At 47.5% G+C, this 18,256-nt stretch overlaps 6 protein-coding genes across 6 annotated transcripts; 4 read left to right on the top strand and 2 right to left on the bottom strand.

Annotated features, from left to right (window-relative positions):
* Window positions 1–32: 32 nt before the first annotated feature.
* Window positions 33–3,290, bottom strand: FMAN_10708 (uncharacterized protein; the record flags this gene model as incomplete). The annotated part of the gene is made up of 1 exon (XM_041823799.1): window positions 33–3,290. One exon carries the CDS (start codon window positions 3,288–3,290, stop codon window positions 33–35), a length of 3,258 nt encoding a protein of 1,085 aa, XP_041689344.1.
* A 973-nt stretch (window positions 3,291–4,263) lies between these two features.
* On the top strand, window positions 4,264–5,328 carry FMAN_10709 (uncharacterized protein; the record flags this gene model as incomplete). Its single annotated transcript, XM_041823798.1, has 2 exons — window positions 4,264–4,880; window positions 4,935–5,328. The coding sequence occupies 2 exons, from the start codon at window positions 4,264–4,266 to the stop codon at window positions 5,326–5,328; spliced, it is 1,011 nt and encodes a 336-aa protein (XP_041689343.1).
* A 644-nt stretch (window positions 5,329–5,972) lies between these two features.
* FMAN_10710 (uncharacterized protein) lies at window positions 5,973–7,607 on the top strand (the record flags this gene model as incomplete). The annotated part of the gene is made up of 2 exons (XM_041823797.1): window positions 5,973–6,010; window positions 6,065–7,607. 2 exons carry the CDS (start codon window positions 5,973–5,975, stop codon window positions 7,605–7,607), a joined length of 1,581 nt encoding a protein of 526 aa, XP_041689342.1.
* Window positions 7,608–8,040: 433 nt separating this feature from the next.
* FMAN_16220 (uncharacterized protein) lies at window positions 8,041–8,808 on the top strand (the record flags this gene model as incomplete). The annotated part of the gene is made up of 2 exons (XM_041823796.1): window positions 8,041–8,302; window positions 8,354–8,808. 2 exons carry the CDS (start codon window positions 8,041–8,043, stop codon window positions 8,806–8,808), a joined length of 717 nt encoding a protein of 238 aa, XP_041689341.1.
* A 784-nt stretch (window positions 8,809–9,592) lies between these two features.
* FMAN_10711 (related to GNT1 alphaN-acetylglucosamine transferase K. lactis) lies at window positions 9,593–11,001 on the bottom strand (the record flags this gene model as incomplete). Its single annotated transcript, XM_041823795.1, has 3 exons — window positions 9,593–9,661; window positions 9,713–10,305; window positions 10,356–11,001. The coding sequence occupies 3 exons, from the start codon at window positions 10,999–11,001 to the stop codon at window positions 9,593–9,595; spliced, it is 1,308 nt and encodes a 435-aa protein (XP_041689340.1).
* Window positions 11,002–15,889: 4,888 nt separating this feature from the next.
* On the top strand, window positions 15,890–17,785 carry FMAN_10712 (uncharacterized protein; the record flags this gene model as incomplete). Its single annotated transcript, XM_041823794.1, has 5 exons — window positions 15,890–16,458; window positions 16,505–16,559; window positions 16,606–16,665; window positions 16,713–17,241; window positions 17,289–17,785. 5 exons carry the CDS (start codon window positions 15,890–15,892, stop codon window positions 17,783–17,785), a joined length of 1,710 nt encoding a protein of 569 aa, XP_041689339.1.
* Window positions 17,786–18,256: the final 471 nt, after the last annotated feature.

The following is an 18,256-nucleotide window of genomic DNA, read 5'->3' as shown; positions in this document are numbered from 1 at the left end:
AGTCTAAAAACACATTATACAGGCGCACCTCGTCACACAGACTCCTTGTCAGCACTTCTATAGCCTAAGTCCTTCTCAAGAGCAGCACTCAAAAGCTGCGATATCTCACCTTTGGGCTCAAGCTCTTGCTGTCGATCTGTGAGCTGAGTAGTCGGAGGATCTGCTTCATCAGTTCTGGTTTGAGTGTCTGGGTTACTCCCAATGTAGTCCCAGTGGCCTATATCAACGAACGAGTCGCCAACTTCGTCCCAGAACCGCATCGATGCATCCAGTTTGGGCGAATACAAAAGTTCCGTTGACTCTTCAGCGGCAGGTGGAAGCAGTGAAGAACCAGGCTCCAATCGCGGTAGTAAAGGTTTTGTATCAGGTGAGGATCTTTTTGTGTCTAGATTGTCGACTGAAGCTGCCGTTCGATCCTGACCAATCTGTCGTGGACGCTTACCAAGCCGTGGACGTTTGCGAATGATTAGCGGAGAACGTAGATAACCCGACCTACGCGGCGCTGTATCCTTAGGAGGCTTGCTAGGCAGCTGAGTTTCCGAGCAAAATGCGGTATACAAAATCCATAGTTTCTTGGCCTTTGGCTGCTCCGCGTTGTAGTCACATAAAGGTCCAGCAATATGCTCCTTCATTCTTTTCTTGTCAAACTTGCGCCAGCAACGTAAACAAATGACAACACCGTGGTGTGTAAGGTCCGCAAAGTCACTATCGTCCCATTCATGTAACGAACGGCATTTCTCACAGTAGTTGCCTTTCGCCTTCACAAATGGATCATGGCTCTGACAGCTTGCTAAGTACTTGCGAGCTGTATATTGTGGATCACGTCCACGAATGAGCCCATGGTGATCGACGGCATGTGTGATGATGTGGGATATTTCGTCTTTGCGGCCGAGACATGTACGCCTCTCAACTGATGAGAGTCGCTTCGAGTCGAACAGCCAAAAGAAGCAGGTTTCGGTGGCACCTTCAAAATCCCCAGGTAGAACTGATCTGCGTGCAAAACTACCTGATGGCCCATCTCGTTGTGTACTTGATGAGACAATGTCGCCATGGGAAGGAGATGTCGGAGCATCACGAGCTCGGCGTTCAATCCCCTGTGTTGCATTAACCGCCGCCTCTGGTGAGAGACCTGTAGCTGGCTGGAACGGTTCGAAAGGAGCTGGAAATGTGTGAGGTAAAGCGAGACTCTGATGTATAACTCTTAGTCGTTTTGGTAATCCGTGTTCCATGTCGTCTATTGTATGGCTGTTTTGGCGCTTGGGCTGTTTATCTGAAGCAGATGAAGCATCTGTGCCAGCTCGGGACCAACTAAACTGTTGCCCTGGCGAAGCAGTCGGTCCTCTGTGTTGACTGCGTGTTTGAGGTCCGGATGAGGCAGCTGAAATAGTTGACGAGTCTTGAGAGGGCAGTGGGTTTGCGGAGTTTCCTTTATCATGCTTCTTATCACCCAGGTAGATTATCTTGCGATCGGGCACAGTTAAGGTTGGATATAAGGATGGCAGTACGACTCTAGGTCTCAGTAGCCGCTCGTCGATTGAGAGCAGATTGTTGGATGTTGGATGGCTTCGTGTATGTAAAGCTGTCGGTATTGAAGAATCACTTGTCTGAACAGATGACGGCTCACTCATGGCACCCAATACATCGTCTACATGGTCTATAAGATCATTTGTACGACTTTTGTGTTTAATGAGTGGTTGGGAGTTGATGAAAGTGTTTTGGGAAGGCTGAGAGTTGGGTTTTTTCTGGAGCCATTGCTGGAGCTGTTGCTGGAACTCGATGGACTCAAGACGCCGGTCATTCTGGGTCTTTTCCTGGTCCCATATACCCAGGTTTCTGATCGGCGTTACACCAAAGTTCTTTGTGTCAGGGGATAATTCCGCACTGCGCTGCGAATGATACTTTGAGTGTTGTTGCTGCGGCATCCAGATAGGGCCAAAGCCAATACGAGCCTGAACATCTCTGGAAATCTCCCCAGCTGGAATAAGGAAGGCGATACTAGTCCCAGGGCCACCGGCAACTATGTGACCATAAAAGCGGTTATCGTCTTTGCCAAAGACCGCGGTTCCGCAATCTCCATCTTGTAAAGGCTTACCCAGTCGTATGGGGTAGACTTCTTGAAAGGTATGCTGTCCAGAAAGGCGGACGTAGGACGGCGTGGCGGTGAGTCGGCCTTCGACTAGACAATGTGGCGATGTTGCAGCAACAATACTGGTGTCGTCTGCCTCTATCTCCCCAACATTCGAGACCAGAGAGCCTGTGATCATGGATGACCTCTCCGCGTTGTCTGGCATCTTTGAGGTCTCAATGAGAGCATAGTCCAATGATGGATTACTCCCGGTCAAGGAGCTGAAGGCCAATCTTCCAAAGAACTGAAGCTGGGATACATCAAATTCACCGAAGCCCGGATTGTCCTCTAGGTACTCGACACTCGGCCGTAGATCATGTCCAGTATCTAAGTGGTCGCTTGAAGGGCTTTCGGATCTTGAACTCGAGTGCTTCTCACCAGAGAAAGCGTCGAGGCTGGCCTCGAATGACGCTTTGTCGGAATCAATCTCTCCCGGGGTTGCACTTCCTTTGCTTGTGATCTCATCGTATTGGCTTTCTTCATCTCTTCCAGTGTCACTCATGCCATCGAAATCGCAGTCATCTTCAGCCATCTGCTGGCCGGATGAATGGTCGAGCTCCCTCGTCTGCCGGAATACGTGCGCAACAGTCAGTTGGTAGCATTTTCCGCCACGCAAGATGATCGGACCGGTCATTGCTGGGCGTAGGGAGAAGTCGTGTGGATTGACGACAAAAATTCGCTTTCCCAACGCGGGTTCTGGTGTGTCGGCCAGAACTGCTCCCTCGACATCGCAACCAAAAGGGAGAAGAGCCTCGATAGCCTCTCGGGATAGCTCTCTAATTACAGGGCGATCAGGTAGTGCTGAAACGTCCCCGAGTCCTATGCCAGGGTATTTTTCCATAATCCTACTGTCTCTGATAAGTTGCCTGATCTTCTTGCGCGCCTTCGCATCCGTGGAGCAAATCAAAACCTTGGGTGCTGCGTTCCTTTCGTTATGCCCGATCATATACATCGACCATGACACGATATCAGTAGGGGGGATGCTAGAAGTCTCAAGGAAATCTTTGATGTCTGGGCTCAGTTCCCTAAACGCCTGACGAGCCGGACCAGCTGCCTCCCAACAGCGATACCGGCCGCCACTCAAATATCCAATGAAAGTACCTATAGAGTCTTCAGGATTTTCCCATTTGTCATCTTGTAGCCTCAGGATTCTAGGGAGTGGCATCTTGCATCATTTGCGACAGAAAATAGTGAGAAAATGAAGAGGGCGGATAAAAGATTCTATGGCAGAGCCAGCCAGACAACCTCAGCAGGAACAGGGCCTGCGTCTGACTTTAGTAATGCCATCTGATCTTACCCCGCATATCATTCAAGTTGCTGTGGTGTGTAGTTTTGAGATGCTGCAGGACCAAGAGTTAAGACGCCTCTTTCAAGGGTGATGCGCGTGACTCGATCCTATAGGCCTGTACCTCTCAACATGCAGTGGCGGTGCAGCAAACATTCGGAGGCCTCGACCCCAAGCCTAGAATCATGGCAGTAGGACACTGATATAGGTACGAAAATGCAGCAACTTTGCTTATTGTCGATAACATCCCGCCGAGTTATTTGGGGTTTCCATTACGCACTACCTACCTACAAATGTACAACAATCGTTCCTAGATTCGTAGTGTTGAACAGAACCGCTGGGACAAAGATCTGCAAAATGTAGGGCACCCACACTAGGGGCCTAAGGCAACAGGGCTTATATTTTGTACAACAAGTAGGTACCTACGTAAGTAAGGTACCTAGGTAGCCAGTCGCGCAATTTGGTGGAGGGCGAACCATGCCGGAGATCGCTCATCCTATCACCTGGGCTTCTTCAAGGTGAGCCAGGCCCTGTACGACTGTGGGCTTGAGGCTGAATCGAAATCAGTTGTCAGGCTCTACTGCTTTTGATTGGCTTCTTTATTGCATCTTGGTAGTGGTGTTCAAGCTCGTGCTGAATTCATCGCCTCCAGACAGCCCACTAGGTATGCATCGACTACCTAAGTCCAGCATGATGCAGCGGGCGTGCACCATCGACGACCGGGCGATTCTCACAAAGTACAGAAAGGTATTCCAGCAAATTTGGCATACCTGACTCAGCCTCAGCGAGTGATGAGTCCATAAATACAGCCCCCACGCAGTAAGAACGCAAGCGATCATCCAGCCTCGTAACTATGCTCGACCGAACACTTATCCGTACTGCTCTCTCTGGCCCGGCCAAGCAGGCGATAGCCGCTGCTTTATGGGATACCCCACGTTCAGAAGTCGAGTCTGGTCTCAATTTCTATTTCAAGTACTACATCAGACAGTGTGAACTGATTGCGCTTCACGAGGGCGGGAGCCGTACGCCTCTAGCAACCCATGCAGACATCATGAGGATCGTTCAGCTATTGAGAACTTCCCGCACACGCGAAGAGATACACCAGCAGCTGTTACTATCCTGCAGTCTTCCTGACAGCGATGCTTGTTGTAGCCACTCCATTGATCTTGCAGCTCGCATTCTGCTCATGGTCGAATTTGGCAATCTTCCCTTTGCCTACTCAGGATCTAGACAGATAGAGTGGGTTAAAGGCAGTCTGAAGCAGTGGGTCACAGAGCGGTTCGAAAGCAAGCCGGTCCTTGGGCATAGTAAAGTAAAGCTTGAGAAGATATTCAACGCCAACAATCTGGGCAAGATAGCGGGCATAGAAGTCGTTTGGACCAACAGCCTCGCTGACCATCTCCGCCTTCTGAAAGACGATCAGGCAGTGGCAGTATTTCATCACGCTTCCTTCTTGAAGCGTCAACAAAGGTGAGTTACAGCGGGCCTAGATGGGGACATCCGTGGTTTTGACGCAGCTCACAGCGACACAACACTCTTTTCACAAGAGTTCATCGAAGAGACCCTGAATACCATGGCTCTACTATTTCCCAAGTGGGATGGGGACACACGAGCTTGGTATCAAACACAGGCATCCTTGCGCGGCCTCGATACTCGGCTGGTCGAGATTGGGCAACTAGATGCAGATGAACGGCAAATTGAGAATTTCACTTATTGGCATGATCGTTTGGTTATATTGAAACAAGTGTTTGATGAGTCTCGGCCACGTACTCTTCGGCAATGGTGGCACGATCGAAGGAATGCGGTTCAGTGGTATACGTTTTGGGTCGCAATTCTTGTTTTTGTTTTAACAGTATTCTTCGGACTGGTACAGTCTATTGAGGGGGCTTTGCAAGTTTATAAGGCTTTCAACCCGTAACGGTCTCTTGGTCTGTGGAGAGACATTGCGCGACGAAAGCAAGATACCCTAGACACTTATGAGATGCGAAATGCCTTGTGGAAACTTTTCTTACTGTTTTGCAGCTCTAATTGACATGGCCAAAAGTAAAGATCTAATATCACGCTTATTGATTCCTCTAGTCAAATCAGGGTAGCAGCTTGGATCTACGAGGCGGTACAAATTTTCATGAGTTTGCACGGCACATATCCTCCTCATCTTGATCCCTGCTTTAGACGGACGGGTAGGGCTGAGCCAATCTGTACTGTAGATCACTGCTAGTTCAAGGAAACGAGAGGACATTTGGGGCTTTAGTCTTTGGTGATCAAAACAATTAAGCTGTTTGAGATTAATTTAAAAATGTTCCTTGCTAAGCCTATTTCCAGTCCTTGGGGCAAGGATTCCAAGTCCAAAGCGTCATATTGAAACCTTCACAATGCACTTATGCTTAAAAAGCCACAGCATAGCCTTAAATATGACGACGCATAACAGTGAGTCAATGTGCCAGATCCTGGTCCAAAGCCCACTTCACGGCGATGGGTGGCTGTGCTGATGATTAAATACAAATGTGTCAGCCCAGCCTGTAATCTCAATCTCTTCAATAATTTGAGCCTCTCGCTAACATCATGCCAAGAAAAGCAGGGAATGGGTGCATTACATGTCGGTAAGTGTTGGCTTTCGTGGTAGTCTAAGGAATTGACTAGACTAATCGGGCCAGCATTCGTCGTGTGAAATGCGACTTGGCAAAACCTTCGTGTCAAAGATGTACAAGTTCTAAACGACAATGCGATGGGTATCTCCCTGAGGACTCGACGGTTACACGACGTCAACTTGCAGAGGCAGCTCGGCAGATGTCAGTAATTGGACCAATCTCACAGGCTCTTTCGCAGTACCCACGGGATAGAAGTCGTTCAGCGTCACCGACGAATCTTACGCTGTTCGATGTGTTTCGTACATTAACAGCGCCTTCTACTGCATCGTTTATACCGTCGCAGTTCTGGACGAGGGAGTTGCTACAGCTGGCGCATTCTGAACCAGCAGTATGGCACGCTACCCTTGCGCTTGGTGCACTGCATCAGCGGCATGAGCTTTTCTGGCAAGGCCGTGGGTATCACAGCGGAGAGAAATTGTGGTCGCAGGCAAATGAGAACTACGGGAGAGCGATAACGTGTGCCCGAGATGTGAAGGATCCAACACAGCTGCTCGCATTGAGTCTTGCGCTTTTATCAGTGACCAACATGATGGGTCGATGGTCCGAAAGTCAAGTTCACATCATTGCTGGTCATCGGCTGCTAAGTCAAGCAGGACATGGCTCCGAGACGTCGGGTGCTGCAGAGATATTGACGCGGTTGGACTTGATGGCCATGACATTCTCTGATTCATCAGCGCCGTATCCTTATAAGCTTGCGCCAAGGACGGTGTGGATTGATGAGCACATGAAGACCGCGGAGATAGAGAGCTATGGACAAGCTGGGACAGCGTTATTTGGTATGATGAGAAGACTTATGATGTTGTCTGAGACGACGGATCCAGGAGATGAAGAGGGTGCTGCGAAAGACCTTGAGATGCTGCATCTTACAATGGAGGACCTTAGCTCGTGGGAGCACAAGATGGCCCAGTTCGAGAAGAAGCATCCGAATCCGCACGACGAAACAGGCGCCGTGTCCATCAGGCTGTACCACACAATGCTACGCATGTTCCTATCAGGAGGCGCTTTCGGCCCAGAAACTCGATGGGACAGATTCCTCGGCCACTACGAACGCATCCTCACACTCGCAGAAACACTGTGGTCCAACGCACCACCCTCCCAAGTCCAATCGCCCCTCTCCCTAGAATCAGGCTTCATCGTGCCCGCCTTCATGGTCGCCCAGCGCTGCCGACATCCCTGGCTACGTCGTCGCGCGATTAGTTTTCTCTACAAAATCAAGCGACAAGAAGGAATGTGGCACAGCGACGGTGCAGCAGCAGTAGGTCAGCGAATAATGGAGATTGAAGGACAGAAGTACTTTGCTAGCGATTTGGCTTCTCCTTTGGAAGCGATGGAGGATGTTCCGTGGGAGGCGTGGGCGGAGACGGAAGATATTCCTGCGAGGACGAGTTGGGCGGGTATAGAGAGGGTTCCTGAGATGATGAGAATGAGGGAGACGTTGGTGATGGTGGATGCGGTTGAGAAGAGGGTTGAGCTGTCGCTTATAATGAGTTCAGGCGATGATATCGGGAATTTTGGAGAAGTGAAATCCGAGACTGTGGTGTTTGGGTAGAAGAAGAGCCAGTAGTAATCACAGCAGCGTATCGACATTTTCGTATTCGAGTGACGCGTTCGTATTCGCATCTGGAGTCTCAACGAATATGTAAGATCACCAAACGGGCCCCGAGATTCCCGCTTCCCATTTATTTTTCCGGTATTCATTCAAGATTAACCAATGGGAGAGTTTGTAGATAATCCTTCTGTCGTGGAGATGGAAGTGGTTCGATGGCGGATCTGGAGTTTCCGATGTGCCAAGCCTCCACTGTAAAACGGTGTAAGATGTTTGGGTGGAGGGAAGGAGTAAGGCTGTAGTGAATGGCTTTGTGTCCTAAATTTCAGGCTGTAGATGATTGGGGTATTTAAAAGAGGCGTACTCAGCTTCGTCTTACAAACAACAACAAACTCACCTCAACTTCCACTTTGACTTCACAGCAGATACAGACACAATGGACACTCTCGTCGAAAGCGTCAACGCAACAGCCAAAATCCCCCTTCATCCATTCTGGCCATTGAACGCAGCCCTTCCTCAATATGCCGCCAACACACTATCCTCCCGTGCTCTAGTAGCATCCTTCGTCGTTGGCGCAAGTGCCATTCTCGGAGTGACTCTATCGCTGATCCAACAATCTCGTCGAAAACTATCAAAGACGGAGATTTTCATGACACTGTGGTTTGCCCTCTGCGGGTGCATCCATTTGTTCTTCGAGGGTATGCACTCCCTTTCCAATATCAGGTTGGTAATGGTACTAATGGGACCAGGTTACTACGTCGTCAACTTCGTCGACATCTCCAACAGACAATTCCTCTTCGCCCAGCTCTGGAAAGAATACTCCCTCTCAGACTCACGCTACCTCACCCAAGATTCCTTCCTCGTCCCCATGGAAGCCATAACCGCTTTCCTCTGGGGTCCCATGTCGTTCTTTTGCGCGTGGAGTATCGTCAAGCAACATCCTCTGCGACACCCGATCCAGCTGATAATCAGCGTTGGACAACTCTACGGCGATGTGCTGTACTTTGGTACTTGCTACTTCAACGAGATTGTTCATAGCGTTGTGTACTGTCGCCCGGAGCAGTTTTACTTTTACATGTATTATGTTTTCTGTAATGCGATCTGGATTGTTATTCCGACGGTTTGTGTGGTTCATAGTGTTGTTCAGACGAAGAGGGCTTTTGCGAAGGTTCAGGAGGCCGAGAGGATGAAGAAGGGGATGTAAATGGGGTGATGATGAAGGAGGAAGGGGACGAACAACTTGATATTGAGCTGCGGTGGATCAAGTAGCAGTAGTAAAAGTCGCTCCTTTTCACTTCAACATAATCAATTAAATCCTTTCTCTCTTCTCGCACCTAACAGAGATTAGTTAAAGGCGGCATACCAACGAGTAAATTATTGTCAAATCTCTTCTTTAACCCTGATTAGAGCAAATTACATTCACTTCTACCTAACTCCCTTCTCCCAACTGCCACTTTTAACACCAACACTCTCTGACCCACGGTGGTCTGTGGAGAAGTTCACCAGAAGCTTTACCGACCAGATAATACTATCCTTACGCTTCCGTCTTCTCTACGAGGAGGAGTCTAAGACCGAACCTGAGAAGGCTGTAGTGCATGCTCACTCTAGCCTCACTTTCACCATCGATTCGGAAAGCCAGGCTCACGATGCGTTTTAACAAGTTTACCAGCTGCCTGGCGAGCGCTGGCAAACTGTCCGTCTCTGGTATCGGCAACAAGCATATTGAAACTCACCTAGCTCATGATCAAGGTGCTTTGACTGTTGTTCCTGAGGAGAGATTTAGGTATGTCGTTCTTCTTGCCCTTATTGGTGACAAGTGTGTTTCTACTTGGTCCTCCCACTTGTGTATTCGCGCACGGTGCTATAATGACCAGCACCACTCATCAAGATTAATTGTAAACTGTCAATGCAATTAATAATACTCATTTTATTCCTTTATCACCTAAAACACTGATCATCCCATGATATCTCTACGTACACATGAACCGTCACATGTTCCTCTTCGCCATTCTCTTCCAGTGTATCCATTTCTGCGTTCCAAACGACTCACAAACTCTCTGCATCTTGTCAGCAAACTGGGTCACGAAACCCACAAGCACCAAACTTACCTCTCTGTTATCCCTGAAATCCGTATAAAACCCATTCCAGATCTCCCTCTCCACACAAGTCGTCTCGTTCGTAGCACAATCCGGCTGGTTCTGCAATCTCACCTCGGGATCATTAATCCACGGCTTCGGCACAGGCCAGTCAGAAAAATGCACAAACTTGGCCTCGTTCAGCACAGCATTGGGATCCCAATGTTCTCTCTCGCTGCCAAGATATGCTGAATGGTCCTTGGCTCTGAATTCCGCGGTGAGCATATCGTACTTCCTGTGAGGTAAGATGAGGGCGCTGTCGAGGTATAAACTGTTAACGATCTCCATGTCATAGTCGTTTGGTCCGATGCTATTCATCTTTTGAACAATACGCTCAAACTCAACCTCATCGGGCTGGATCAGCATGAGTTGGGAGGAGAGGATCTTCTTGGGTGGGTTGTCGTTGTAGAGCCAGTATGCTCGAGGCATGGCGACTGGGCAAGGGGGGAGTTCGAAGAGTTCGTCCATGTGTTGGAGGACTGTGCTGTCTGAGTCGAGGGAGAGGACGCGGTCGTATTGGGTTTGGTTGAAGGCGAGGAGCTTGGTGAAGGAATCGGCCCAGGTTTCTGAGAAGGGTCAGATAACAACGTGAAGCTGGACATTGTGATGGACGTACCGTCTTGTCCATCGCGGTGTTGGATCTCGATGGGTTGAAGAGTGACATTATACTCATCTCTTGCCCTGATTAAAAGCTTTCCACCATGCGAGCTTGAGTACTCGGCCTCTGGGTCAAGCATCTCCTGCGGATACATCAAGAGTCTATCTGCTTTGCTTCCCAACCGATGCAACGCTTCAAATATCATGACAGAGTTGCAAAGGTAGTCCTCATTCGTGACATACTGGATGTAAGCGAATCTAGACCAGTCGCCACCATCATCAACGGTCTCATTCTCATACTTCCCACCACTCATCTCTTGAAGATCCTCCTCATCCCAATCCCCATCGTCCTCAATATTAACAAATGGAAGAAACTCATCGTCATCGGCAAAGCCTCCAATCTCTCCCTTATTCTCAAGATCTTCGATATGCGCTGCCGAGGTTTGGCGAGGTGTTGGGACGGCAGTCGTCTCGAATGTCGGAGTGTAACCATCTTCGTCTTCTTCAACAAAATCCAAGGCGTGATTTTTCCATCTCGCAGGATCGGGTGCGACTGCGTTGGAAAAGAGGGAGAGTTTAATAAGGAAGTAGAAGCATATCGTGATGATGGTAACCGGTGGTAAGATCCTGCAGAATCGCGACATGAGGGTTGAGGCCACACCCATCTTGTATACCTAACTACGCAACACGCACGATTAGATCTTAGAAAATTATCTTGCGGCAGCTTAGAAAAGAAGAACAATTGAGATCATGACATTTTTGCCGTCGTGGACAGGAAATAGGGACTCGAGGCAAGGGAGGCAAAAGCCAAGTATCAAGGGATTGGGTTTGATGAACACGACCCTTTGCAAGGCTGATGTGAAACCATGTCTCACAGTCAACTAATCAACATCCTTTCTGTCGATCAATGGCATTTAGAGACATGAACTATTTAATTGATGTCGTTTGTCGTATTGGACACCATGTCAAATCTTCGCATGTCTCAGGACGCCAAAAGAAACGAATGAAAGGGAGATCGCAGAAAAGGGACTCGATAGCGCCATTCTTCATTCCAAATATTTAGGAAGGGGTCTGAATTCACACTCATCAAGGAGCAAGACTCAAGACTTTGAAAGATAATACCAGTCTAAACTTAGTAGAGACTCCCCTAAGCTTAGATTCGATTTACATGCATATTTTTGTCGCTTATGATCAAGATCTTAGGGGTTTTGCCTACCCTAGACAGTCTTCCTCAAGATTATGTAGGAATACGTTTAGGTGCGTCGCATTCGTGGAACACTCCAACCATGAATCGAACTGAGGTACATACAACTAGAATTCGATAGCCCATAACTACGACGGAATTCCCAAGTCCTACAAGAGTGATGTTTTCTTTGGAAAGGTGGATGGGCGACGCAGAAGCTGCTCTAGCAAGAAGCCCTCACATCATTCAAATGCCCTCAGGGGGTAGGTTTTAGACTTGGACGGGAGGAATTCACGAGCAGAATTCTGAGGATGACACCATTGGGTGGAGATTGATGATACAAACTGAAGAGAAGCCAGGCAGTAATGTTTGGGGTGCGTTCAGTTCATGGTCAATATCGAAGTTGGTGGCCGAGCATGATTAGAAGTGAGGGGATGTGAACAGTGGGCAAATTACCCTCTACTCGATCAGACGCCTACAATCTCCTCTTATCTCGCAATGCTATCTCGGCTTCCTTGTCGTCTTCTCAACCTCCATGTCCAATTTCGGTTCTCATAGTCAGTTCGTAAGTCAGTAAGACCAGAACCTGACTTCATGCCCCAAACTCGACACAATGTGTGTAATTTCACTTGACCTAAGGCTGACTGAAGTAAGGAACCAAAGCTTATGACCCCCCTTCTAAGTGATGAAATACTTCAGTTGAATATTGGATAGATTTATTGGGAGTTTAGATGGGTTTTCTGAACCCCCGAGAAGCCCTCTTGCTCTCCAACGCGAACATATCTGAGGGTTTACTTGATTATGTTGCTGGCCTTGGCTTGAACTACCTAATCTTCCTGAATCAGGGTCTTTTAATACCTCAGATCTTGATTGAAGAAGAGCCCCTATTTCATTTTGGTACCGTGAAATCCGTGATGTTTCTCATTCCCAAAGGTGTCATCGATGTTCTGAGGAAACTCCATCTCTCTTCCCATGAGCTCTCTCCTCTTCCATCGATAACTTCATCAGTGGTTAGATTGGTGTACTTGAATACCTCCAGTCAACTTAGGCTCAGTTCTACTCCATAGTTCGGAAGCAGTAAAGGACGGCCATCTCAAGGTTCCTCGTTCCTTTGGAGAACTGCCCTTATCTGGGGTCAGAGGTGTCATTTCCGAGACCCAGCTTCCCTCGAAAGTTACAATGCGGTTAGCGTCTACGCAAACCATGGCAGCATGGCCAAGTTTGGCCTTATAGAAGCCAACCATCTCCGTGCAGTGCCGTGGGGTGCCGAGGCGCTCAGTCTCTTGCAACATGATTGAATCGCGCCTAGCTGCCTTCTGTCGCTCCTCTCCTTGAGCGATTCCCAAGGCCCTGCGCCTCCTCCTCTTCCAGTACCATCACTACATTGACGGAATCACTCCTCAGATCAGAAGAGGATTCAGGGCAACCCGTAAGAACTGCGCGCAGTGATCATGATCGGGTCAAATAACACTAAACAACGTCGCGCGCACCCTCAGAACTCGAACGGCCAAAAGCAGCCCATGGCCAATCCATCACCCACAACACGGACCGTCACATGGCACGATATTCCCGAATGGCGGCAAGATAATAAGTACATCCTCGCTGGATATCGCCCATTAGAAGCAGACTATCTACAAGTTGTTAAAAGTCTCACTTTCTTATACAATAAGACCTGCAATATATACACCCATTTAATTGGCGCTATTTTGCTGCCACTCTTTGCGATTACTATTCTCTGAACTATATATAGGCCACAGTATATTAACGTTATAAGAACCGATTTCATTATGTTTAGTGTCTTCTTCTATTCAGCTAAAAGCTGCCTAATCTTTAGCGCTATATATCATCTTATCGGAAGTCATTCACACAAGGTAGAATAATTCTGGCACTAGATGGATTTACTAGGGATTGTTATTATAACCGTTGGCACCTTTATCCCTGGGATTTACTATATATTTAACCTAAGTGTTGATTATCTGTGTTTATTCTCAACTTGTGTTCCTTATACTGCATTGTCTTGCGACCTGATCCAATCTATTACTAACCCACCGAGCCAGCTTCAGTCTGCTAACATTTACAGTTTTTCCCCCAACGCCAAAACATTTACATCATTATTTCGACCACTGCAACCGCGCATTTTAACTCTATAAACCATAGCCAGTATTAACCGTTACTACCGCCTAATACAATATTGGCAATAAAGGCCTATTGCTATATTAATAGGCCTTAACCCTATTTTAGGCAATTAGTCAAGTCTTCTAAGGCTGCCCTTTAGCTTATAATATATGCAATAAAGGACCGTTTTTAAGGTATATTTAGTTATATCCTAAAGAGCCTTACTTAATAATCTAAAATTATAAGATTAACTCTCTATATTAGTATTAACTTATTAATATATAAAAGCTCTCTACTTATAATTTTCTAATACTAAAGAAAGTTATATAACGCTAAAATTACTGCAATATTAAGGTTATTAATATCAATTAGAGGACCATTTATATAGTTAATAACTGCTATAGCCAGATAGTTATAGCTATTATTAAGGTTAATTATATAGCAGTATATCTTTTAATTAGATTCTTAATTTCTTAGTTATTATAATTTAGTCTTTTAAGGTTAGAGCCTTAATAGTAATTACCTTAATAAGGTAATAATAGAAAGGGCATTTAGCCTGCTAAGGCTAGAGGAAATATCTTTTTTATACTTATAGATTAAGGCCACTTATTCAGTTAGATTATAAGGTTTATAGCAGCAGCTATATAACCTTAAGACTTATTATTAAGGTTATTGTATTTTTTGGCGTGGTGTATAACGCCTTATATTATGTTATACTAAAAAATAAGCATCTTATCGTATTATCTTCTTATCTAAGACCCTAATTGGCTATACCTCACGTATTGCTATAGGGACATTTTGACTTTTTAACATATTTAACTGCAAGCCATTCCTGCAGAAGACTTACTGGACTATTGTTAGCTACCCTGACCACTAAGAGATACCCTTAGCTGTGAGAGGCGAAAAAGAATGCTAACTGGGTCTTTAGGTTATTCTTTGCGGATCTGCCACAGCGGCTCTTATCTCCATCCCTAAGTTCAGGACGCTGAGATGGCAGAAGGTCAGGGTCGGGGCCTACGTTGCACTCGGTGCATCAACTTTTATCCCCTTGTTGCACGGCATATGGGTCTATGGACTAGACTATATACTCGAGTATTCAGGCATGAGATGGTACCTTATCGAACTTGTTCTGTATGGAGGAGGCTGCTGCCTTTATGCAGTACGAACATCTTGATTTCCCTTCCCCTGAAGAGCCATCGCTGACCTAGCATTGCAGTTCCGAATCCCTGAGCGCTTTGCACCAGGCCATTTCGATATCTGGTTCAGCTCACATCAAATCTTCCATCTATCGATTTTATGCGCCATGTACGTGCATACTATTGCGTTGATGCATGCCTTCATAGCGTGCCATACGTTGGACATATGCCACATTCAGTCGGTTCATCAAGCTAGAGGCAAAAGCTTATAACGGCCAAGAATCAGGGTCAGTAGGAAGATCTGAGTGGCATGCTTGGTTCCTATGTTCTGTCGCATTTACGGAACCGAGCTGGTGAGATGGGATCACGTATCCTTTAGATTTCGACAAGGCACATAACATATCTATGTCAAATCAGATTGCCAGAGAAACACATTGTCTTCGAGATGGCGTAACAAGCCCACCGGATGAACTTTTCCGATTCAGGACATCAAATGTGCTTTATCGGAATCTAAGGGTCAGGGTTTCAGTTGCCAGTCAGCCAGTGGGATCTGAAGGAACACGTCAATCTATCCATGGATGATAAGATTCTACGAATACCTCCGTATATAAACTGATTCACTTGAATGGGTCTGAGTCGTGGAGGCAAGAAAACCTAAGACGCCACAGGGAGCAAGAAAACTCCAGACCTTGACATACGGTGTCAAAATAAACTCAGCAAAAGACATCCTAGACTTACTGAAGAGTCCCCCAAGTTTAGGGTAGATTTACCTAAATATTTTCATCACTTAGGGTCAAGGTCCTGAGTTTTCTTTCCCCTACTACTCCCTGAGAGCGCGTCAATTTGACCAATGGTCCCTACTAATCAGCACACGCCTTTCGTAGTTGGTCCGAATTACAGGGTCCAGCACGCCATAACCTGTAGACCCTGCAGGGGCCACACTCCCCAAGCCACAGCCACACCGACGTCACTCGTCGTTCCACCAAACCATCTTACACGATATCCTGCGATAAGAGACCCAAACAAACAGAACAAACTTTTGTCAACAAAAAAGACTCGCCCATCGGGGTTGGAGCAGCCATGTTGTCAAGGTTTTTCAACCGGGCGTATGCCGCCGCCATGTCGTCCCGCGGAGAGTACCAACCCCTCCCAAGTAACGATGAACCGGAAAACAACACCAACACCATGGAGGGACAAGAGGCCAGAGCCGAGAATCATCGCGATGCAGCGGCTATGCTGCTCATCAAAATGGGCCGTTCGCCAGATGAGCAGATCACCATTTCTCCAGCTGACGATGCCCGGATTTTGCGGCGTATTGACATTGCGTTACTCCCCCTCATGCTCTCAGTATACTTCCTGCAAGCCTTGGACAAAGCAACATTATCATATGCCTCAATATTTGGCCTTATTGAAGACACCAATCTCGAAGGCGATCAGTACTCATGGCTCGGCAGTATCGTTTACCTTGCGCAATTAATAATGCAGCCGCCTCTCGCCCTCGCGCTGGTCAAGTTACCCATTGGAAAACTCACGAGCGCCATGGTTCTGGCGTGGGGAGTCACGCTTGTTCTCATGACTTGGGCGAGTAATTTCAAGACGTTGATGGTTGCGAGGTTCTTTCTGGGTGCGTTTGAGGCTAGCATTGGGCCGAGCTTCATTGCGATTACGCAGATGTGGTGGAGGAGAAGGTATGTTTGATGAGTGGTGGTGTGAGATGGTACTGATGGTTTGAAGAGAGCAGACTTTGCGGATTGGATCATGGTATTGTATGAATGGATTGACGTGGGTGGTGAGTACGATGTTCTTGATTGATGGTCTGAGCTAATATTTGACAGCTTGGGAGTCTCATTACTTATGGACTTGCACGTATTGATTCCAAGATGAAGCCCTATCAGGTACATTCCACTGCCTCTGTTATATATCTCTAGACTAACACCGGTAGATCATCTTCCTCTTCTTCGGCGCCATCACAGTCGGAGTCTCCTTCGTCATGTTCTTCTGGATGCCCGATTCACCCACCGAGGCCAAGTTTCTCACTGACGAAGACAAGATCATTGCAATCGAGCGTCTTCGCAACAACCAGATGGGTGTCATGTCACGCGAGTGGAGGATGTCCCATGTCGTTGAGACTTTAAAAGACCTCAAGACATGGTGCTGGGTTGCCATGATCTTTTGCATATCCGTACCTTCAAATGGCATCTCGACTTTCGGGCCTCTGATCATCAAGTCATTTGTGTCGGATCCCTTTGAGACGATGTTGTTCAATGTACCTGTTGGGGTTTCGCACATCATCGCTGTGTCGGCGAGTGCTTATATCGCCATGAAGTGGAAGCTCAAGGGCCCGGTCATTGTTATGCTGTGTGTACCTCCCATCGTTGGGTGTGCCATTATGTTACACTTTGAGCATAATCTTGAGAACAAAGGGGTCTTGCTGGCTGGCTATTTCTGTTTGTGCACATACACTGGTATCAGTAAGTATCCTCTCATCTCTTATCACAATTCGTCTAACAGTATTCAGCACCCTTGATTTATTCATGGTCATCACAAAACACAGCGGGCGACACAAAGCGCAAGTCCACATCAGCACTCATTTTCATCAGCGCCTCAGCCGGCAACATCGTCGGCCCTCTCCTCTACTCCCCTGACGAAGCACCAGCCTACACCCGTGGTCTTCGGTCCAACCTCGCACTCTACATCGTCGTCATCGCTCTCGTGGTGCTCACCTCTCTGCACCTCGCTCGATTGAACCGCCTTCACAGCCAACGCCGAGTCGCGCTCGGAAAAAGTGCGGTGCTGGTGGATCGGAGTCTGGAGACGGCGGAAGAAGCGGAGAGGATAGAGCACATGGAGAGATCATTGCGTGGAGGGGTACTACGTGAGGCAGAAGAGGGCGAGGATGGTAGGGTTGCCGAAGGGGGAGATTTGGAAGGGGAAAGGGCGGATCGGAAGGATGAAGATAAAGGCTTTGGTGATATCACGGATTTGGAGAATGAGGATTTCTTGTTTGTGTTTTGATACCCTGGCACAGGAATGTTCAATGAGGTTACAACTGTTCACATAGAGGCACAAAGATTCAGTATCACAACTTGCGTCTTTCTTTGACAATTCAAATTGGAGCTATTCAAAGACTGATCCGCCAAGCTGCCAATGCCGTTCAGTCCCGTCGTCTGGTGCGTTGTCTAGCTCATGCAGCCACCCCAGCTGCCCAGATTTCAGGGCGCGAAAAAGGACTGGGGAAGCAGAGCCTGGATACTAAAAATAAACTGTCAGACTCACCCGCGTCTTGGCCTACAATTACCGGATTATTTCTGTCGCTCGGTATCGAATTCTTACCTCTAGCCAGGTACACCGCAGCATTGCCACGATTTAGCACCGCCACTCTTGGCCCCAAACCAAGTCAAGCCGCAGATGACGACGCAAAAACATGGATTGGAAGTTGGACATGAAGAGCTGAAACTGGTCAGTGAACTGCTGAGTAAGAGGCTT

The sequence above is a fragment of the Fusarium mangiferae genome, assembly GCF_900044065.1.
Source record: "Fusarium mangiferae strain MRC7560 genome assembly, contig: FMAN_scaffold016, whole genome shotgun sequence".
Classification (NCBI taxonomy): Eukaryota; Fungi; Ascomycota; class Sordariomycetes; order Hypocreales; family Nectriaceae; genus Fusarium; species Fusarium mangiferae.
This window is presented reverse-complemented; position numbering and strand designations above follow the sequence as displayed.